The sequence below is a fragment of the Heliconius melpomene genome, chromosome 16 (genome assembly GCF_056956725.1).
Source record: "Heliconius melpomene rosina isolate 202511_hmr_F chromosome 16, ASM5695672v1, whole genome shotgun sequence".
NCBI classification, from domain to species: Eukaryota; Metazoa; Arthropoda; class Insecta; order Lepidoptera; family Nymphalidae; genus Heliconius; species Heliconius melpomene.
In genome coordinates, this window is record NC_140404.1 from 2,114,981 (window position 1) to 2,139,670 (window position 24,690).

General features: G+C 32.2%; 1 protein-coding gene across 1 annotated transcript; it reads right to left on the reverse strand.

Moving 5' to 3' along the window:
- Positions 1–1,997: 1,997 nt before the first annotated feature.
- LOC146530672 (uncharacterized) lies at positions 1,998–18,836 on the reverse strand. Its single transcript, XM_085198912.1, has 6 exons — positions 18,647–18,836; positions 7,220–7,377; positions 4,825–5,041; positions 4,284–4,411; positions 3,696–3,873; positions 1,998–3,389 (listed from the first exon to the last, which is right to left on the reverse strand). Exons 1-6 carry the CDS (start codon positions 18,678–18,680, stop codon positions 3,328–3,330), a joined length of 777 nt encoding a protein of 258 aa, XP_085055038.1. The 5' UTR covers positions 18,681–18,836; the 3' UTR covers positions 1,998–3,327.
- Between the last annotated feature and the right edge of the window lie 5,854 nt (positions 18,837–24,690).

Here is a 24,690-nt window from a genome sequence, read left to right on the forward strand (position 1 = left end):
ATACTTCTCATAATATTCGTAATTATTAGAATTAAATAGTAATTTATGAATTTTGACGCACAATTTCTTCGTCATATATAATATTACATATATATAAAAAAAAATACTTTAAAAAGATTATTCGTACATTAGTAATTATAGTTATTTAATGTTGTTTTTTAATTGTAAATGACATTTCTAGTCCCTTTTAGATGTTTGAATCTTAAATCAACTAGACTGAAATATAGTGCGGTTGTTTCGTATGACAATTTACTTTATCTTTTTTTTAATTTATAAAATTTCTAGCGATTCCGCTCGCGGGTTCGCCCGCTTACTATTACTTACGATTGCGTATTAATATAACGATACATATCGTTTTAAAGATAATATCCATTCCATGATAACTAAAGTTTCAGCCAATTTAATAAAACAATTATTTACATATATATTGATATAATCAATATCTGTTTCAAGATATAAATGAAATGTATCCTTTAAAATAGGTCAGAAGTATTGTTGACTATTTATGTGCATTCTAATTACTTGTGAATTTTTACTACTATTTACCATTTCTTTCCGTGAGCAGGGTTTACTTTTATATAATTTGTCCATAAAAATGATTAAATTAAAATATAATATATAAAAAAATATAAACTTTTAATATGCGATATAATAAATATTGTTGAATTACATATAAATAAAAAGATTAAATATTTATTTATTTATTTTTTGATAAAATTCGGTATCTCGGTTTTAAGAAAAAAACACTGCATGCATATATTTCATAAAATTAATTTATTCAAACTAAATATATTTACAATAAATATTAAATTTATTTCTTATAACATTCTAATTAATAACTAAATTTCTAATAAATGATTAAAAGTTAAAGTAAATTGTTAGTACGTAGGCTAGATGGAGATGCTGTGATAATAAATGTAGATTCATTCATTCATTGTGTGTTTGTCCTTGTATTTTATATTAATATATAACATAACATTACATATACACATTTTTGTTTTTTAATTAAAATTTTCTTTATTTTGTTTTTTTTTTACGAATTATTTTCAGTTTTTTTTTCAATAAAGTACTAAAATGCGCTAACTTTTCCTATTTCTTGAAAGTTATTTCATTGTGAGTGAATTAACACACGCATAAATTTAATTACCGTCATTCGTTCAGGTCTTTATAATGTTCATAATATAATAATTATAATTTATAAAATTATAATATTATAAACTTTATAAAAACCCAAATTCTTTGAATTAAGAAATGTACATTCATTCATTCGTTCATCCATTGTCTTCGTATTTGTCCTTATATTTTATAAATATACGTAAATGTTTGTGCATATTTAAATATATTGGACCATTCGTTTAGAAATAATTAAGTTAATTTTTTAAGCCTAATAATCTTTAGTGAGTGAAACTTTTATTTTTAAATATACATGTATGGTACTTATGTTTTAAATTCCATAAAATTTTATTTTATTTGAGTATGTACTTATTTAAAGTAAGTAATTATAAAAAACTCCTTTGGTTCATTTGCCTCTATATATTATGAAAAGCTAGGATATTTGTAGTGAATTTTGTCCTTTCTAGTTAAATATATCCATGTTTACATTGATCTATGTATATTTATTTACCTAAGTTAATTTTAACGTTCGCACTCAGATATATAAATTTGCATTTAATTCTTATTAAAGTTGTGGATATAATTTTTTATCAGCTTTCACTGCAAATAGCAGGGTAGAGAACGCAGGTTTATAGTCGGGCGCTGTTCCTCGACGTCCCTGTTATAATGTTATATATAATGTAATGTTACAAATTTAATTATAGTTAAACGCTAGGTAAATTTTCTGAGTGCGAATTAAAGTCCATTATACCTAATGTTTTTTTTTTATATTATTGTCCAAATAGAATATAAACTGGTTATTGTATATTGTAAATTTATGGTCAGCTATTGAAGTAACCCGTAAATAGATATATATATATATATCTTAATAAAAACATTAAAGATTATGTATAACATTAAAAATATATTATTTATTTACATTTTAACTGAATTAAAATTAAAATTATGGAAACTTGGATTTTGTATATTCAAACAGCGAAAGTAAAATATTTTTTAATTAAATCATTTAAATAATTAATATGTTTCTTGAAATCGCACAATTGTTCTTTTTTTATAAAAAAGTATTGTCTATATATAATATACCTATGATATACAAATATTTGTCTTAGTCGGCTTATAGAGTGACCTGCTAAATGCGTTTTTTTGGTATGTACATTTTTATATATTAAAACTTTATTTTATTTCTCATAGCAGAGAACACTAATCAATTTCTGAAATTATAAAAACCTTCAATAATATAAGTATAGGTATATTATAGTTTATAGTTTTTTTTTTTCTCTTCTGCGAATTTCCTTAACAAACTGTTAGCATGGTAACACTAAGGTTACTGATGTCGTTCATACTAAACTTCTATTCGGATTATTCTATATTAAAAACATATATGTTTCACAAACAAAATAACTAATAAACTATGTAAATTCCTATCCAAATGCCAAATACAATATTAGTATAACTCCACACTGATGTGGTATAGAAAATTGGTTATTATTTTACTATTAGAAACGTTTTTTTTGAAATTTATCTTAACAAATTTTATTGTATTTTACTAGAAAAAGAAAACCTTATGATATTTCACTCTCTTTAGTATCACTCATTAAAAATATATTATAATGAATTATAAAACTTAACGCCGCGCTAATTAGCCATAACCATCGTAATGTGTTTTTTTTATTATTTCCTAAAACTTAATTTTAGCCAATTTTCTATTCCCATATTTCATTTAATATAGAAATAAAATAGTAATATTCGATGTTTATAAAGAATTTTTAGAACTCGACAGTGGCCATTGTGTAGCATTTCTACTTAAATACAATATGACTATCTATATTCTAGATAAATGTATGTATAATAACTTGCAGTATATTTTTGGTATAATTCATACAAAAATTTATTAAATTTTACTTATTTTTTTCATTTTTTTGTCTGTGAAAAATGTACTGCAAGATTAAATTATAATAAAATACTATATAATTAAAAACAGTGTGGAGGCAACTTCAATTCTTATTTACTAAAGGTGGGATTACACTGACTTATTTAATAAAAACAGTAACAATATTAAAATTTATTATAAAAATACATTATAATATATTTTTTATTTTTTCCCTACAGTGTAGTGCCACCTTAATATTTGTAAGTCAACAACGATTCTACTGAAATAAAAACGATATGTCTATATATTTAGTTTTATTAAGTATTTCCATCCGTTTTTATTTATTATCTTGTATACAAGATATTATAAAGTGGCAATATTGATATGAGTAATGCTAGGTTTGTACCTGAAATTAAGAAAGTTACGTTTATAGTTAGTGTTTATTATTTTTATAATGGTATTGAAAAACGGGTTCAACTAGTGTTAAGACACTCCGTTATCCACGTTTCATTCAATTTTGGAGATAATACATATTTGATGGCGGAGCTTAACCGCGGAAAGTACATTATGTAATTTATACCTGTCACTTTAATTTTTGCCAAGAAAAAAATCAAATAATTCTTAATTTCCTATTTCAATAGATTTTTATTAAGTACTTTATTTTATAAATAATTTTGAAATTAAAATTTATTAACTGTTAAACATTACTTACCAAATTTAAAAGCAGAGTTATATTCAGCAGGTTCTCCCCTAATAAATTCTTTATTGGATATAACTTCAGGCGTACATTTTACTATGGCGTCGTTTGTCCTAACATAAGACAGGTACGACCAGACGTACCACAGTTTAGAGGTAGCATTCCAGTGTCGATCCGTGAAATCTGCTTGTAACTGGAATTAATATAATAGCCTTATAATATACCTTTTATAGCTCCAGTTTTTAAGATAGGTAGTGGAGGCCTGGGGAACTTCGGAATATTCCCATTATTTTCTCTGTTCTCCAATTTACGCCGAATTCTGAAGGCAAGTGGTGGAAGTCAACGCCACACTTTGCCTCGTTGCTAGAGTAAGTAATTTTTAAACAACCCTTATGGCAAGGCTGGCCTCAACAATATAAAAAATATATACTTAGTCAAGTTAGTATATTCGTTTTTTAAATATTTTTTTTAGTTATTCATAGAATATATTTTTTTAAATGAGCGCAAATGGTTATTATTTTATATAAATTTTAAAAGTAATATAATTAACTTATGTTTTAAATATAGTTTCACAAAAAAAAATATTTTAATTAAATAACTTACTTTATCATTATCAATAGTCCACAGTAGCCTCGGAGCGGGCAGTCCTGTTGAAGAGCAGTTCAACATAACGCGAGGTGGTGACGATCCTTCCTGCACTTTACTTACTAATGTTGCGTTTGATGGTGGAACTGAACGAACAAACATAACAGATTATTAATATGTGAAAACACAAAATATAGTGTACTGACTGTTATATATTACCCACATAGATTACACTTTCCGCCGAATTTTGGAGGTATTGCTTATTAAGTGGCGGAACTTAACGCCCCGGTTTGCGTTGACAAAAAACGAAGAAATGAAAAAAATCCTCGAGTGAGAATCGAACCCACAACCTGTCGTGTTTACACGATGTAAGGGCACAGCACCATGATTGCCCTTATGTAATGATCTTTTCCTAATTTTCAGGCCTAATCATTTATTAGTAAAAAATCTGGGATGGCAACCAGGCTATTCTTAGATGGGCACAGGCCATTCAAGCCCTCCTATTCCTACGCCTCTATAATAATTAAATACACATAATTAACATAATTAATTAACTTACCCAATATCCTTACAAAATAATCCTGCTTCCCAATTCTAAACATCGGCCTCTCGCCCGATACCTCGCAAGTGTAAGAGAAGTCATTGACACCAGGTTGATATATTTCCAAAAGCATTTTACATAGACCTTGCTGGCCTCTATCCTTGGTTATGGCGCAGTCCACGTACATCCCGGCTTGGAGGGTTTGAAATACTTCAGTTTTTGCGGGTCCGTGTTTCTGGAAATGTAAAAATAGTTGTTAAAATATATAAATATAAAAGTATTACAATATATTTTTCTGTTTATAATTTATTGGCTCAGCGTTCAGCTGTAAACGCAGAGATTGTGAGTTCGATTCCCACTCGGCAGAATGAACATTTTCTTTTTTTTCGGTCTGGTAACTAAACGAAGTATGGAATTCTGCCAATCAAAATGCAACGATTCAAAAATTCTGAATCTTGCGTGTTTAGTAAAGTGAAAACAGGGAACGGAATGTCTCCCTCCGCCTGGCGTTCAGATAAAATAGTTAGGTATATCTATGTTACTATTAGGTATATATTTTGTTGTAGCTTATATTTTTTATTAGTTATATTATAACAAGGTAAGCAGGGTAGGCAGAGATAATCTAGAGTTAAGACACTCCGTTCCCCACTCCCCGATCCAATCGTCGTATGTAGGTACGTAATGTAATCGAAAAAAATGTGAGTGATAATTTAAAACATTTTAATCGAGTTTAGTATCTACCAATTTGTGTCAATGATGAATTAAGTGTTTAAGTAATTATAGATATTACCAAACGAAAATATAATTTTAGATAAAACCTATGTACAAAACTTATCTAGTAGGCATTTAAGACGTTTCAAGAAAATCAGTCAAATTTAATAACAAAATATATAATAATATTTCTAAGCTACAATAATGGCAAACCTCGTCATCTACACCGCCAGCATACCTACAGATTATACTTTAAAAAAATCTTAGAAAACGTGTAAAAATTTGGACGTAGCGGGAATTGAAATCGTTCAATCTATCAATCACTCTGGGCACTAAGCCATAGGTTCTTATTAAAGCGTTCTTATGAAATTGCACGTAAAAAAAAACTTTTATGAGTCTTTTTTTTCATAGGTGTGAAGTAACATTTTAAAAATATAAAAAAATCATATTATTATAATTCAACATAATATGTATATGTATAGTTTAAACATAACCATTTACATGAAGACTATCTAAAATCACGATATCACAATAATTTAATTTAAATTTTCCAAACCATTTAAAGTAATGAATCATCGCAAGCAACGAATATCTAAGCGGTATTCACTGAAGCTTGTAAACAAGAGCATAATAGAGAGGAAACGGGTGGTTACCGGCTAAAATACTCGGAAAGGAGAGATTACCCACTCGACAGTCGACACTCGTCATTCAAATGAGACCAGAATGTTATAAAAACACATATTTTTTTAATGCATTTTCGTATTTTCGTATTAGTTCTAATAAATCGTTTTTATTATTATATTTTTTTTAATAAAAATTAAAATAAACGTTTTTTTTAAGTTTTTAACTACTTTTTCAATTCGAACCACTAGCTCCTGAAGTAAGCCCGTTCAACCAAAAAAATCTCTTGATAGACTATGGAGAAAACAAAATGAAAAGTGCCTTGTCCGTGACTCTTTCTCTACTACATAGAGAATCTCGGTCAAAGCTTCTTCTTAGTTGCCCGCTCGAAGTCGAGACATTCGAGACATCAGAACCCAACCCTGCGCTATGATCTCAGAGACTGTTTTTGACTATAAAGTAAAAAAAGTTTACATAATAATATTTTAATGCACATAAAGAAACATTTACTAAAAAAATCCCTAAACTGTCTTAAGAGATAATCTAAGCTATATATTCATTTTTACACTAAAAAGGATATCTTCAAACCGCCTTCCACTCTGTTAAGTAAATAAAAAGGGACGAAGGATACTAAGTAAATTAATTGCCCTGTCCGACCATTCATAATAAACATCTCTGGAAGTACGAGAGCTGACGAAGATAAGGTCTAATAGTTTTATACTGACGGACAAAGAGATTATTTCAATTGTGTTGGAAAAAGCATTTTTAATATACTCGTAATATTGTTGTGATAGCAAAGTTCTTTTGGTATTTGTATTTTAATATTTTCTTAAAATTTATGAAGAATAAGATATTTTAAACCATATTTCTTTATTAGCTTTACGCTGTATCCCACACATCGCAGGTTAGGTGCAGGGAATCTGGGAACCTATTAAGTTACTCCGTTCCCATTAAGACATTTTCGTTTCTCACTTTTCGCTGATTTCTCGATTCCATTCCCTCAAGTGAGAATCGAATACACAACCGGCGCCTTAACACTGCCACGTCGGCAATGTAAACCTTAATAATAATTTACAATTACCTCAGGTCGATATATCATGAACTGCTGTCCATTATTGTAGAGACGTACAGACTGCAGGGTGTCGTTTTCTAAGGTCTCCCACAGGCACACCACCTCCCAGCCGACGTTCGGCCGCCAATTGCCTGTTACGTTTACTTCTATTGCGTTTGCTATTGACACTAAAAAAAAAAGAAATAAAATAATATTTAAAAATAATAATGGCTTCACGCTATATCCCGTTTATAGTAAATATTGCAGGCAGAGGGAATCTAGTGTTAAAACACGCGCTTTGTCTTGTTACTTCAGTGAGACGAGGAAAATGAGTAAATTTTCAATTTCTCGCTAAGTAATAAGATAAAGAATGGTAATAATTTCCACCACTCAACACACAACATTTCGAAAACAATTGTGCTTAACACTGCATTATGTTTGACTACCTTGCCAGTTGCGTGATACAGCGTAAAGCTAAGAAAATAAGTTTCACATATGATGTTAAACATAAATTCTATATCTAGAAACCAAGAAATCAGATAATTCGTCCAACTTAGGACTATGGCGTTATCAAATTTACTAGCATTTATTTCTAGAGAGATTCTACTAGATATGAACCAAGCTAGTAAACTACGTAAGTAATCGCACACGTCGCTAAAACCTTTATTTACATAAGAATAGTTTTTGTCAGGGCTAGTGGATTAAACAATTAATTATGCAAATGTACGATATGGTAATGAGGAGAGGTCACGTTACGTAATATGGGAAGTTAAATGGTGTTTTGATTCTGGTTGTGGTTTTGTTATTTACGTCTATGTCCAATAAATAATATAAATCTAATGGTACGGAGTGTTTTAGCACTAGGTTGCCTCTACCTACCCTGCAATGTGCGTGATAAAGCGTGAAGCTAAATAAAAATAAAATATAAATTTATTTTTATTAAAAACTGATATTCGCCCGCACCCTTACTTTAGACCATAAAATAAAAAAATTAGAGAAATTTCTCTAAAAGTACAATTATTAAAATAAGAAACGGAAGTGTCCCAGGTTCCCTCTGCCTAACCAGCTATGTACGATAAAGCTAAAAAAATCAAATGTCTGGAACATTTGAAAAATTATTTTCATTCCATTTAGAAAATAACAATTTACTAATAACTCTGTGCAATTCTAACTTTGTGAAGTTTGGGCATATAGAAACTTGGCTCTATATGAGATCTGAAAATTTTTGACAGTGCGAGCCATCATCTTGGAAACACTTTACATGGAAATGTTTTTAGTGGAAAAAATACATTTTAAAGTCCACGCAAGTAAAATTGCGAGCGTCAACTAGTTACGAACAAAATTATTTGACTTTATTATTTTAGAGAGTGACTGTAAGCGCGACAGGTTGTTTGTTACTAGAGAAAATGAAATATTTAATATTTTCTGACTTTGGTAACGAGGCAAAGCACGGCGTTGAGTTACGCCTTTCAACACGCAATGCCTCCAGATTTCGGTGACAAGCGGGGATCGAAAGTGCCTTAATGGGAACGAAGGGGCTTAATACTAGGTTCCCCTTGCCTTCCTTGCCGTGTATATCCCATATTGCATGTAGTATGCCCTGTTTATAATCGTGCCTTTCTAATTTAACCATCTTTTTTTCAAAACTCGCGTGCCAAGTGGTGGAACTAAAAGTCGCACTTTGTAATAAAGGCGACAAATAAATCAAGAAAGTTTTTAAAGTAATTACATTAAATCCTGTTTTTAAAACGATATTTCACTATAATTATTTTAAATAAATCATAACATTAGACCTATGCAATATTTCAGTCAGCTTTTAATGTGAAATTAACAAGCATTTATTAAAATGTATTTTTAACTAACTAATAGGGTTATAAACGTAATAAAATATTCAAAAGTTATTATAAGAAATATTTATAGCACTTAAAAACATTGAGTCTCTAATTTTGTCAATTACCAAATCAAAATCCACTGAGGGGACTTCCCGTATGCTATTTTCTGTTACCCTCACTTACTTTAGAGCTTTAGCTTTATTTAACGAGTATACATTATATTAAAGGAGGAGATAGAGTGACCTTAATAAGAAAAAAAATCGTAATTCATAAAAAACACTTATTTTATAGTAATAAAAATGCAATAAATTAATATAAATAAAATGCCAGAGAATGCACAAGCTTGCGAGTGTAAACGCGACAAGTCGGGGTTCGATTCTTACTCGAGTAAATAAAATATTTCATACATATATTGATTTCCTCGCATTGGTAAGGAGGCAAAGCGTGGCGTTAATTTCCACTCTCTATCCATTTATTAGCTTCATAAATCTATACTTATCTAATGTAATAAAGAAATTTGACGGAATTTATATTTCTATTTAAGTTTTAACTATTTTTTTGCATTTGGTCAAGGTTTTAATTCGTGTAATGAATACTTACTAACAATACAGATGTCACGGTCTGGTTAAAACATACTCGTTGTAACTAGAATCTACGTCGTATTTAACCTGAGTTTTTAGTAAAATAAAATATTAAAAACTATGTAATGTTATACTCGTATTATATTGTTAAAAATTTTGTGTTGAGCATCACATGAATTATGTACTACATAGTGAGAGAATGTTTAGGTACATCTACATCGGTACAGTGATAATTGTTTATCTGATCTGGCAAGTAAAAGAGCGGCGTTAGGTTACGTCACCTAGCACTGAATGTCTTTAATATTATCTATTTTAGAAGAGGATATGAAGTAGATGATGGACTTACTATCGAAGACTTATAAGTAAAAATAACATTAATATAAATGTATGTGTTTTTTAGCTTAGCGCTGTATTCCGCACATAGAAGGATAGGCAGAGGAAACCTGGAAATAAACACTAGGTGTGTTAAGACGCTCCGTTCCCATTAAGGCTTTTCCGTTCCCCACTTCCTGCCGAATTCTGTGGCCTTTGCGTGTTGAATAGGGGAAATCAACTCGCTGGGCCTCGTTACCTGAGCGGAGAAATGAAAATATTAAATATTTAATTTCCTCAAGTGGAAATCGAACCCCCCATCTATCGTGTTTACAGACGCTCGCTTCTGCCCCTGGATTACACGAGGGCTTCTTATATGAGTATAAAGTAAAACATTCCAGGCGCGTTGCGTGCCGACTACAAATATATTACTTAGTATACGTAACATCGTTTAATTAATCATACTATTTACCAACTAGATAACACTATATAAGAAAAGTATAAATATATAAGTTTATATAAGTTAGAGTTTATTGTGGTACAGATGTTAAAGTCAGCTTTGAATAGTTACCGCTTCAAATTTGTTTTAAGAGGATAACCATGGTCGTATGTAGAACTATTTTTATTGGGTCTGGACAGCTTAAAAAAGATATGTCACAGAGTAGGCAAAAGAAATTTAGTATTAAGATATACTTTTGCCACTTGCCGCTCGATTTCGGGACTTTGCATGTTAAATCGCAGGGCTCAACGCCGAGCCTTTTCTTGTTGACATGTAAAGGAAATGTAAATAATTATAATAATTATTTTTCCCGCCCAATAAGATTACAATCCAATATAGTGCTACGAGTGCCTCAGTTATCGCTAGCTTTTACTATTTCTAGATAAATTATAATTTATGACCGTTTGGAAACAAGCGAGTACATAGGTTAAACGACGTTTACATACAAATTAATATGAATGTACTGATAATGATTAGGTACGTTTTAACTAGAACAATTAGGTAATAAATCAGCTTCACGCTGTCAAAATAAAAAAACTAGAAAATAGTATTTATTATAAATAAAAGTACATTCCATAGATTTCTCTATCAACTGATATATTTCAGCTTCCATGCTTTAACTCCGCAAAACCTCCATACTCCGCTTCACGCAAATTCGAGACATTTCATGTTGAATACCGGAATTTAACCACCGGATCTACAGCATCACGACGGCATCTAAAGAATATTTTCAAAAGAATATTTTCTCACAACACAAAGCCACTCTAATTGTTCTCTATCAAATCTCTTGTAGGAGAGTTAGCGTTAGTTAGTTTAGTTTTAAAAGAACCGTTTAATATGCTCAATTGGTGCGTCGTGCGCGCCTTAATGCTTTAATATTTAGGACATCTCGTGACTTGGGGGCCGGGGCTATCAATTATTTTCTGTTAGTGTCTGAAAAATATTGTTTTCGTTTTTTTTTAAGACATTAAGACAATCCGCTCACCGGCTTCCTTTTGTTTTTTGTTTAGAAAGAATTTAATGTATTATTATTCTTTTTTTTCTTATTTGAATAGTTGCCTTATTATTACGGAACTTAACGCTGCATTTTATTTATCCAGGCTGACAAAAGTTTATCGTACTGGTAAGAAGGAAATGTCATTAAAAATAGAATTTGTTTTTGTGATCTATTTATAAAAATAATATTAACTTATAGAAGTCAACTATCTTGGAACTGTAAGCTAATGCATTAATACTCAAATTTATTTCACAGCATTTTTATAATATATTTTTTCAAATTACCCGACCTTAAGTTGATATCCTGCACATGGCAGATTAAGCAAAGGGAACCTGGGAACCTAATGTTCACATATTCTATTGCCGTTGCTCACACGCTTATGCCACTTCGCCACGACTTGCCTCAAATGGCCTCAAAAGGCTTCAAATGTTATATAAATATTATTTTATAAATTTATTTTAAGTGGTCAACCCTATTATGATTGTTGATACACGCGCGTATCATCCGACAAACGATATTAATGTTCATTGACTAGTGACATTACATTCTGTGCACTTGATGGTAAACAAGCAACTTATTAAACGTTTTTAGAAAAAAACATATGTTGATAATTTGAGGCCAGTCGTGATTGTGGGTTCGATTCCCACTTCTGTTGCTCATTTTCCGCCGAATCCTGGAGGCATTACGTGTTGAGTGGCGGAACTCGATCGATACTAGAGCGAAGAAAAGAAAATATGAAATATTTCATTTCCTCGAATTTGAATTGAACCTACAATCTGCCTACCAACATGTCTGAAAATTGTCCTTAAAAAGAAAAAGATAAATTTTCAGACAAAAATACATAATAGATAAACAATCAATGTCGAGTAAAAAAATAGCAGAATAATTTAATTTTATTTTATTTTAAATCAGTCGCGTCGCGTCGCGCTAGCGAACGGATCGTTAGTGGCTAACTCTGCGACGATGTCTGAAGTAAATGTGAATACGTTAAAGTGTGCGAACTGTAATATTGTGATAAGTGAATTATTATCATTTATACAAAATAAGATTTCTGTAATTGATAATGAAAGCTTAATAAGAATTTGTACGACTGCTTTTTCTGAAGAGGAGGTAGAATGTGCAAAAAATTTGCTATTTGCTTCTATTAAAACAAACCTGAAGAAGGTGTCAAGACGTAAAAATGGAAAATTACACAAAGATTTAGAGGATATGATATGTGTCTTCAAAGTTACAGAACCGGATTTAATCCCTATTTTTGTGGCTCGAGATCTACATAAATTACCGCCGGTTACCTTCGACCATGTCGATGTCACCAAATTATTGAGAGACCTGCTGGTTTTGCGGGCTGAAATAAACGAAATAAGAAATGGCTACGTTACTACGAAGCAACTAGATGAATTAAAACTGAATTTAGAAACAAATCCAACCCCGGCATCGTTATTAACGTGTAATATTAATACGAAAAAAAGAGGAGGGTATGTACTTGATAGTGAGCCTATCGGCCTTTTACCAGCTGAGTTCGAAACAAGAACGGAAAATCAAAACTCGGAGCGTACGGAGTCAACAAAGTATCGTTATCTCGCTCACGCTCATAAGGCGGACGTCGGAAATAAAGACAGTGCATGCATGCTCATGAATTCAACATTGATTGAAAACGTAATATGCACTGATATGATCGAGGCGGAGGCGCAAGCGGCCTGCCATACGAATACGAATATAGAAATCAAACAACCCACGATGGCGGATGTGGCTAAAAAAGGAGAATGGAAAATGCAGAATGCAAAAACTAGTGAGTGGGTTACTGTTCAAAACAGAAGGTATAGGAATCGATTTGAGGGAAAAATAGGGAAAGCAGCTACGGACAATACCGAGAAGTTTAAAGCGGCTGAAGTTAAAATTCCGTTGTTTATTTCAAATGTAAACAAAGAGACCGCAGAAGAGGACATTTGTGAATATATTAAAAATAAAACGTCGGAAGTCGTTTCACTCGAAAAAATAAAAATGAAAAAGGAAAGACCGTACAATGCGTATAAAATACTTGTAAATAAAAATAAATTGAAAATATTTTTGGATGATCAGATTTGGCCTGATGGTATCACATTCAGGCGTTTTATACGTTTTAAGTATAGAAAAGAAGAAGGAAATTCCTCTTCTCAGAACTAATAGATACAAAAATGGATAATTCTTCAAAATTGAGTATAATAACATTTAATTGTAAAAATGTCAAGAGGTCATTGAACTGTGTGCGATCACTATGCATGACAGCTGACATTATATTGTTACAAGAAACATGGTTATATCCACATGATTTATGCTATCTAGAGAATATAGATCATGAATTCAGTTACACTGCAAAGTCTTCGGTGGACACATCAGCTGGTATTTGTAAAGGGAGACCTTTCGGAGGACTTGCAATATTGTGGCGTAAAAGTGCATTGAAGTGTGTGACTGTAGTGCAATGTGATAGTGATCGGATTTGTGCAATAAAAATGGTAGTAAATGATAAATGTTTTATGGTTATAAATACGTATATGCCGACGGATTGTAGTGAAAACCTTCCAGGTTTTACGAACTGTCTCAGTGAAATTATTTCCATAATACAATACAATAATATTGAATCTGTTTATGTGCTGGGGGATTTCAATGCGCACCCAGGTGAGACATTTTTTAAAGAACTTATTAGTTTTTGTACTGAGCAAGAATTGTTGTGTGCAGATACTAATCGCCTTGGCATCTCATCACAAACGTATACATACATAAGTGACTCGCATGGGTGTAAGCGGTGGCTAGATCACTGTCTTGTAACTCATTCGGCGGCAAGAACAGTTGTAAACATTAAAGTTATGCTTGATACATATTGGTCAGATCATTTTCCTTTGAAGTTAGAATGTGATATCAATGTAATTAGATCAAAAACTAATGTAATTAAGCTCGCAAATAGCGGCATCCGATGGGGGGAAAGAAATACTGAGGACATTGCAAGATACTCAGAACTATGTAATAACAGTTTAAAAAATGTTGAGTTTCCTGCACAATTTGAACAATGTGCGGACTATTTTTGTAATAACTTACAACATAAGTGTTTGTTGGATAAATTGTATAAAGATATTGTGTGTATATTAGGCGATGCTGCTTGTAAAAGTAGAACATTAAGAGACTGTAAAAGGAATTATAAGGGTATAAAAGGTTGGAACAAGCATGTTAAAGAACCTCACGCACAGGCCAGGGTTAAGTTTCAAATATGGATGTCGTACGGGCAACCCACTAGTGGGCGTATATTTGAGGAAATGAGGTTAAGTCGAAGGATATTTAAATCAAAATTAAAATGGTGCATTAAAAACCAAGATCAAATAGAGATGGATATTTTGGCCTCCTTATATACAGCAAAGAAATTTTCATCATTTTGGAAAGGAACTAGAAAACTAAATAATAGTCCAAGTCTTCCAGTCAGCGTGGAGGGTAGGAGTGACTATGCGGAGATAGCAAACTTATTTAGAGAACATTTTAAAATTATTTCACCTCTTGAATCTCAGACAGAAGTGAACGATGCTGAGTCTTGTCAGTCGGAATCCCCGGTAAGTTTCAATTGTAAAGAAATAAAAGATGCAATTAAAAATATGAAGAGAGGTAAATCTCCTGGACACGATGGACTCAGCATCGAGCACCTTCAAAATGCTGGTAAACATCTGCCAGGAGTGTTGACAATGTTCTTCAATCTCTGTATAGGACATTCTTACTTGCCACAGGAGATGTTGGACACAATAGTTGTACCTATTGTAAAAAACAGGACAGGGGACATAGCGGATAGGGGTAACTACCGGCCTATTTCATTAGCAACTGTGATAGCCAAGGTATTTGACAGCCTGCTCGACTCTTGCATCGGTGGATATGTACAATTACACGATTCGCAGTTTGGTTTTCGGTCTAAGCTGTCCACTGAGAGTGCCATTTTTGCACTGAAGCACGCTGTCAAATACTATACTGATAGGAAAACACCAGTGTATGCTTGTTTCCTGGACCTGTCAAAAGCCTTTGATCTGGTTTCTTATAATATCCTGTGGGAAAAGCTTCGTGGCAACGGCGTTCCTGCTTCACTAATATCTATATTGTCCATCTGGTATGATACTCAGAGAAATTTTATAAAATGGTCAAATTCTTTGTCTGAGCCATATAAACTTGATTGTGGAGTGAGGCAGGGAGGTCTCAGTTCACCGAGGCTTTTTAATATTTACATTAATGAATTACTTGTTAAACTCAGCAGCACACATGTTGGATGCCATATAGATGGTGAATGTGTAAATAATTTAAGTTATGCAGACGACATGGTGTTGCTGAGTCCCTCGATATGCGGAATTAGAAAGTTAATATCCATCTGTGAAGGATATGCTAAGCAGCATGGCCTAATATACAATCCTAAGAAAAGTGAGTTGTTAGTCTTTTTAGGCACAAATAAAAGTCCAACATGTGTCCCCCCTGTAGAACTCTGTGGAAAACTTGTAAATAGGGTAACTGAATTTAAATACCTGGGGCACATTGTTACGGAAAACTTAAAAGACGATAAAGACATGGAAAGAGAACGCAGGGCATTGGCTGTAAGGGCCAATATGCTGGCTCGAAGGTTTGCTGGTTGTTCATTACCTATTAAAATAGCACTATTTAAAGCTTACTGCCAAACATTTTACACCAGCGGCCTTTGGGCTAGTTGTACTCGAAGAGCAGCCCATATTCTTCGAGTTCAATATAATAATGCCTTCAGGGTGCTGTTGAAGCTCCCTTATCACTGTAGTGCATCAGGCATGTTTGCAGATGCTCACATAAGTGATTACTTTGCGATAATGCGCAAAAAGGTGGCATCTGTTATACAAAGGGTAAGGGCAAGCGCCAACAGCATCCTGAAGGTATTTGCAGATAGAGTGGATGGGCCCACAATAGGGAGATTTATTAGGTTACATGTGCAAAATTAGCTATGTGTTTTAAAAGTTATTATATTATTATGTATTATTATATTTATATTTGTTATCTTTTGTATTTTATTTTACTAACATAGTTCTTAAGTCATTGTACTAACCAGCTATGAGCCCATGTAGCTTGAGAATAAAAGATTTTTATTTTTATTTTTTTTTTTTTTTTTTTATTTTTATTTTTATTTTTATAATACACATTTTGAACGTAACGGGATTTAAACCTGCGCCTCTTCAAATGTCCAAGTGTCTTTCCTAAGCATAGAATAACACTTTAATGACAAAATTTAAATCTACCATTTTTATATAAGATTCACTTAATATACTCTGTAAGCACACGCATTAACTAAATATACTTTTATAGCCGCCATAATAATGACTAATTCCGCTCCCTTAGAAGCCATATTATTTAACAATTGCCACCAATTGAGAATAATTAAAGAGACATCTGCAATAGAGGGTTTTGATGTGAAAAAATTAATTATGCAACAGAAACCAGGCCCGGACTGAGGTTGCATAGATAAATGAATAATAGATGAGGAAATTAGAGTACAATTTGGTAGTCCTATTATGCTAGAGCTTTTGCTTCTAAATATGGTGGAGAATGGACAATGTCCATTGGTTAATTAATTTTTAAGTTAATTTTCTTTTTTTATTTTATAGTTAGTTTTTTATGGGTTCTAAATGTTGTTTTTAATATTGTAAATTTTTTACAATCATTATTATCGCTTGTAGGTAAAAATAAGGAAAAAAAGTTTTTCTTAAGGCATGCTCCACCATAATGTAACTTGAACGCGAGCACGTTAAAACGTTAAAGCTTCTTTCTTTATCCTTCGAAAGAATAAAGTAGGAAATAAATATATTTCTTTCTTATTTCTTTTTGAGTAAATATCGAACCTCCAGCTATTGCGCTCGCAGGCTTTATAAAGAACTAAATAACTTTTATTCGTCACCTGTCGTGACTAACAAGTATATAATAAGTGGGTTTTCCAATATATCACGGAAATCGATGATTAGAATCCGAATTAATAATAATTTTCTATGTCATTAAGTATAATTTGTACGTCCATATATGATTTTTTATCTAAAACTATCTGTAGAATGTTGTTAGAGTTAATTTGTTTGTTTTTCGACATAATTTCGATTTGACAACGTGACTTCATTTAAGACAAATTAAAAGGGGGCTCATTCCCCCTCTGGGTTCCCCTACTCGGGGGAATATAACCCATTTTCATATCTTCGCTCTGGTACCAAGTCAAATAACGCGACGTTGCGGAGAAATCAGCGGATAATTCCGCTGAGAGACCTACCCTGCTATATGCAGGATACAGCCTAAACTATTTTTTTAATTCGTTTTTATTTTACATGATAGTAGAACAAAGGTTGCGCGTTCGATCTCCATTTCCACGCGGAGGTTTTTTATTTATTTTATATCTCTTGATGAAAAATTGTCTTATCTACCATAGACTAACTACCTAGACCATTAAATAAAATGTTATGGGTTCGATTCCTCCGCTCTGGTACAGTAAGTGTGGCGTTGAGTTCCGCCAATACACGCAACGTTTAGAATTTATATATAAAATGGAGAAATGGAGATAGAGTATTAGATAGAGTAATAGAGTTACGGAATATAGCTGAAACTTTAAAAAATACTATATTATTAGTATATCCAATCACTCAATGTTGTTTTTCTCCTATTGAACTAAAGTGATTGATTGAATATTGATTGTCGTATAAGACCTGTCTATAGTCTATGTACATTAAAGAGGAAACAATACTTAAACAAATTAGCGATGATTGATCCTCTTATATTATTAATAGTTTAATGAATTTATTACTAAGTTGGTAAAATGTGTCTGTATAGGATAGAATTATATTGAAAATTATATATAATGTAATTATTATTTAATAGTGTATGTTATTTAATATAGAATAATAAGAATATATTTAAAAAAGCAGCTTCACGCTGTTTCCCTCACACAACAGGGTAGGCAGAAGAGAACCTAGTATTAAGGCACTCCGTTCCCCATTTTCTGCTGAATTCTGGAGGCATTGCGTGGCGGAACTTAACGCTACGCTTTCGACAATTTTTTTAAAATATTTTGATTTATTTGAGCCAGATACCAGAGCAAATAAATGAAAATGAGAGTTGTGGTAACAGAGTTGATTCAAAATTCACAAAATGTATAAAACTTAATATATATGACCAAACGAAACATATTTTCTTAATATGCAAAGAAAAAGAATAATAAAAAATTTAATTAAAAAGACTTACCTAACGCTAGCCATATTATGATCACTCCACCCATCACAAGCACTAAATAAACAGAATAAATTATAACAAAAATCGATAACCTGTAATAGTTGATAACCTCTCTTTTTACAGAAGTTGGTTAAAAATAAAAAAAAATCATATATAAAGCACGTTCATTTAAGTCTACAGTTCCCTCGACACTGTCCCGCATCGGCGTACGCGCAGACAATGGCTTCCAAGCGATACATATAAATTATGTGGGCACAATATCTTAGATGATGACAAATATTAATAAATTAGATATATTATATCAATAATTACTAAGCCGTTATTACATAAGGGCGCATGCGTTCGACTGTAAGCGCGACGGTTGTGGGTTCGATTCCTACTCATGGAAATGGAATATTCAATATTTTTATTTCACTCGTACTGGTAACGAGGATTTGGGGTTCCGACGCTCAAAACGAAATGCCTTGAGAGTTTGGTGGAAAGAGGGCAACGAAAGTGTTTTAATGGGATCGGAGTGTTTTAACATTAGATTTCCAGATCCATCCATTCCATATATTTTGCTATACGGGAAATAAATGAAACTTTTGATTTCACATATTTATCCTTTAAATATGTGAAATCAAAAGTTTCACTTATTTCCCCCCTATCACCTTTACCACTTTCATAGTAATTTCGATTCATTCTTTATAAATTAATTTTGCACTAGCATGTGACACAAATCTATCAAATCGGCTTAAAATTTAATTAATAATTATAATACGTTACGCTCGCAGCAATGAAATGATTGACGGTCGACCGACCACAAATAAAAGCTACAGTTGATTCAGTTTAATTACATTATAAACATACATTATGTACGTATGTTTATATGTATTCATTAAACATATGGATATTGAAGGCGCAGTGGGGCAGTGTATGTCTGTACAGGTTCCCATGTTCTCTCTGCCTACCCTGCTATGAGCAAGATACAGAGTGAAGCTAAAAGCGTGAAGCTCGGTCAAGTGTGAGCTGGACTCGCCCACTGAGTGTTCTGTACCAATCTCAGGATTGTAGGTTAAGGGACAGCTTATAAAAGTGTACAAGCTTAAGCTTGTAGGCGTATGAACTGATTTTGTATGAAATAAATTACAATTATAAGTTTGTACTGTTTTTTTATCCTTTATACATACCTTATTTTGTACCATACATGTTACATAATTCCTCATATCTTTTGATTGTCTAGACATAGAAGCCTTTACGCGGTACCTCAATATCTTCACGCGGTCTCGAGATAAGTGGTCTTAACAGACGGACAATACCCTGATACTATAAGGCTTGGAAGCCTTTTAACATTATGAAGTACTAATGAAAAAATACACAAGTATATTTTTATACAGAACCAAATCTTTACAACTAAAAAAAAACAGCTACAAATAACACAATACAATTTTATACTAAGTTTTAGTTTTTATTTTTTTAATAAATCCCTAAATATTATATTAGACTTAAAACGAGTAAATGTGATTTTGTATTTATAGTAACACGCTAAAAGCTTTTACATATCCGCGCTAATCTAAGTGATCTACGGAACGATGTTTTATATTGGTTGGATTATGCATGAAAAATAACGTAATCCGCTTGAAATCTAAAAAGGATTTTAGGTATTTATTCTTTTTTCGCCTTCATGGCCGTCATGGCATTCCTAGATGCCAGTCGTGGCACATGGGCGCAAGCGTGCTGTCGATCCAATTTCTATTTTAGAACATGAAATTTTAATATTTTCATTTGGTCGTTGTTGGTAATGAGGAAAAGTGCGGCGAGTTAAGCCACTCAACACGTAAAGCCTTCAGAATTCGACGTCAAAACACATTCTGTATTGCCTAAATTCGTCATCCTTTCCTGACTCTGATGAAATGACAAAGCGCGGAGCCGAACAGTGTTTCAAAAATTGAGCAGACAGCGGGGAATGGAGAGTCATATCACTACGTGCCTTTTACCTACTCCGTTATGTGCAAGATACAGCGTAAAGCCTTAAAAAAATCTCTGTAAAAGTGAATACCAAAGAACAAATGTAGGTAGCTTAATTAAAAAATAATGTTGCTAAAATTACATAGCCTATAATAGTTTTACTTAACAACCTACTCTAGTTAATATAAAAGTAATTAATCTCTTCTTATCTACATTTTTATTTTACTCTAAAATGCAGGGAGATTTTCATTAACGCTGGAAATCCTTAAAGCTTGTGCCACACAAAAGTACTCTGGATAAAGTATGAATGCCCTTTTAAAGTTCCACAGTAAACAGATTGTTAATAATCCTTATTCAATGAAAGCGAAACTTTCTCTATTGGGAAACTTTTTGCACGCTTGTTCCCTTACTTTTTCATAAAAATCGTTCGAATTCATAAAAACGTTCGATTACTAGGTACATTTGAATTGTTTTGTAAGTAGTTCATGAAGTTGGGTTAAACGAATTATTGTATGAAGCCTTCTTGTTTGATACCGTTATAGCACAGTTCGAATGTGACTGACAGTTCACGACAGATGGGGATTCGATTATCAATTGTGGAAATAATTAATAATTGATTGATGATGATTGATTTTCGCTTCCGTCCAATAAGTAAGTCCAATAAGTAAATAATTCAGCGGAAAAAAGGGAACGGAAGTGTCTTATCCGAGAAAGGAGTGGCTATGTACAGGATAGAGCGTGAAGATAAAAAAGAATATGAATTTCGAATGGGAATCGAACCAAAAACCACCACATTTAAATACTTCCCAGCCATATCACAAATGTATCGATATGTATAGCATATAAATATGACAAAGAACTTGTTCCATCAGACTAAAATGAAGAGCTATGACTGTATAACGAGACTAAATTAAAAGCCATTGGGCCTTTTAACTTTCTACTTAATAAAGGCCAGACAACTTCACGTTTATACTTAGAACATAGCAACTATATAATACATTTCAAATACATATAATAAATTATTATAGATTATTATATAGATACAGATAGAAAGATAGGTTATAATTAGAAATGGGTTATTAATTTACGTTATTAAGAAAGAACTTCGTATTATTTATACACTTAGAAGATAATGAGTACCAGACTGACATCATTCTATCAAATGAATTATAAATAAAATAAAATACTTGTCAATATGAACTAAATTAATATATCCAGTAACACTTCAAGACCAATCGGACGACGCGACGTATCAAAATCGATTTATTGGTTTAACAGCTACAAGGGAACATATTAACAGATAGATATACTCGTACTTTTTTACTTGTAGCTTATGCATATTAATCATTCCCCCCCCACAGAATCTAACCCCCACATGAAGGTCACACTGTTGACGTTCAAGGCGGCCTCAAACTTAAACAATAGTTTTTCCAGAGTTTTCTCCATAAATATTGGCAATAATACAGTTTTCCATCTCAATGGCAAAGCTTTCAAAGTGGCGAAAGAATTAAGTGAGCTATTACGTACAAAGATGCAATTTATTCTCATTAACAGTAATGTCGTCGGCAGCATTAATCACTTCTTGCTCCATTAGTGCCGGAATTACTACAGGACGTTTTAATTCCTCTGGATACTGTATAATTTTTGGTGAAAATCCTATTTTTCCCATAATAAAGTCTATTTTTCCGTAAATTCTTGGTCCGTGATAAACCCTACTTGTTTGGGGTAATTGTTCACCAATTTTTTCGCTTATCTACCCATTTATTGGTCTAAAGCTGGTTTTTTAAATGCAATTTGTCAAGTTTTGGGTGAAGATTGGAAGTATTTACATTTTAAGTGTCGTTTGATGTTGTGAATTTGTTTTTTTTTGTAAGATTGATCTTTTAAATATACTTTTTTGTTATTTTCTTATCTTAATCTTTTTGTATAATCTTTTTAACTGATAAAATTTGATAAGAAGTAGCAAGAAAATAAATTATAATTAAAAATTAAAAGAGGGTTGCCATCAATTTACGCACATAGCAAGGCAGAGAGAACCTGGGAACCTACTATTACCTACTCTGTTCCCTTTAAGACAATTCCGTTTGGTAATTTCCGCCGAACTCTGAACCTATAACCTATTCCTCAAAATATACATTTTGACTTCATTTTCCAATTGAATAGAATTTCAAATAATTGTTAAGCACAAATATTTAAATTGGCTACCATTTTCTCCCAACCACCTCTTAAAGCTGAATAGTATAATATGAACTAAAATTTTAAAAGTTATAATTCTTGCCTAAATGGGAAAAGAAAAAATACAAACAAACATTGAAACGAACCTGTACGTAATCCGAGATACCTGCACGCGCCAGTTCGTTAAATTTAATGAACATTTTTAAGCCGCTAAGCTTGAATTTGATGTCGACATATTTTTAGAAAAACTCTCCTACATTACCTATGTACCTATGCAGATGTAAGACATATTTTCTATTTCATTTCATTAAAAAATATCAGCTTGAAGGTTATTTTTAAGTGTTTAGTTCATAATATCTCGATTAGGATTATGAAAATATATATGACAGGTGAAAGTGTATGACGGAGTGCCTTAATCCCTGGATCCTTTTGCCTCTTCTTCTTCTTCTAGAACGAAATACAGCATGGAGCTATAATATATACTTTTAACTGTGTCTTAAAGAATTTTGTATATCCTTATAATATTGTAGAAGTATGTCTTTCATTTCTTAATTGAACAATTTAGATTGACAAGAGTTGGTTTTGCTTTTAAGTTATTAATTAAATTAATGAAATGTTGCTTTTGACCACTATGAAGACGACCAATTTTAATTAAAACTATTTGCATTAAAACTACTTCTTTGAAGGAAAACGTTAAGTTTAGAGCAAACACTACTTCTGACGTTTTCTTTATTTTTACAGCCAAGTATTTCTTGTTCTCCTTTAAAAAGAGAATGGAATATCACGCTGAATTACCCAAACTCATTGCACTGTTTTCTCCGTTTTTTGCCTGTATTCAAAATATTACGTTTTAGTGGCGGAACTGAACGCCGCACTATGCATACGTTAATATAAAAAAATTAAATTATCTTCCAAATAAACGACATTTACAATTCTAATTCTAAGACTTGTCGATATCTGTAATGACTTGCTGTAAGATTTCCAATGTCCTTTCGGAAATTTTCCTTCTCTACAGTCCACAGTGACAGCCTTGTTATACACTGGGTGTGATAAAATATAGCATACTATATTTTGGTTTATACATCTTTCGTAAAGAAACATTTGGACTTCTTCTTCTTCTTCTTTGTCGTTTCGCTCTTGACAGAGCGGTCGTGGTCGTCTTTTTTTTTTTTAAAGGTTGGTGGTGCGCCACACAGTCCGACGCCATTCTACGCGGTTGACTGTCTGCCTGGTGCACTCGTAGAGAGGGTCATCGAGGGCTGCCTTCACTTGGTCTGTCCATCGCATCATCCATTTGGACTAGAGCACCTTAATATTAAGTTAACTAAATTAACCCTTTCTTACATTTTTTTACTTTCAAATTTTTATTTATGTTTTCTAAAAAGAATTTAACTTAACGAAAGGGTTAAAAGGGGCATGAGAGTTCATCATTACTAAGATTTAGAAGTAGGTTTTTTTTTTACTAAACTCCGTATATTTTTGAACGAACTGAACTCTACGCCGTAGTTCGTCTTAAATGTCAATTAGCGTATATGTATTGACAGCGGAAACCTGGGAATCAAGTGTTAAGACACTAATTTCTCACATCTGTTTCCCAATTTCCGTTTGAGTGGCAGAAGCGGTACCAGTGCGAAGCAATGAAAATATTAATAATTTCATTATCCTCGAGTGAGAATCGATCCCACAACCTACCTATTAACGTATTAGTTAACCTTGCAAAAAATAGACAAAACTGTTTTTGCCTACCCTTATATAAGCAGATTACAGTGAAAAGTCAAATAAAAAGCAGTTTTATTCCATAAAACTTACTGTAAGTGTAGTTTAAAAAGCGTATAGCTTTCAATGGCACGACGCGGCTCTGGTACAATGGAGTCGGTGCGCCCGAGACCGGGGAAATACGTCGCCGATTGGAAACTCTTTGTGATAATAGAAAA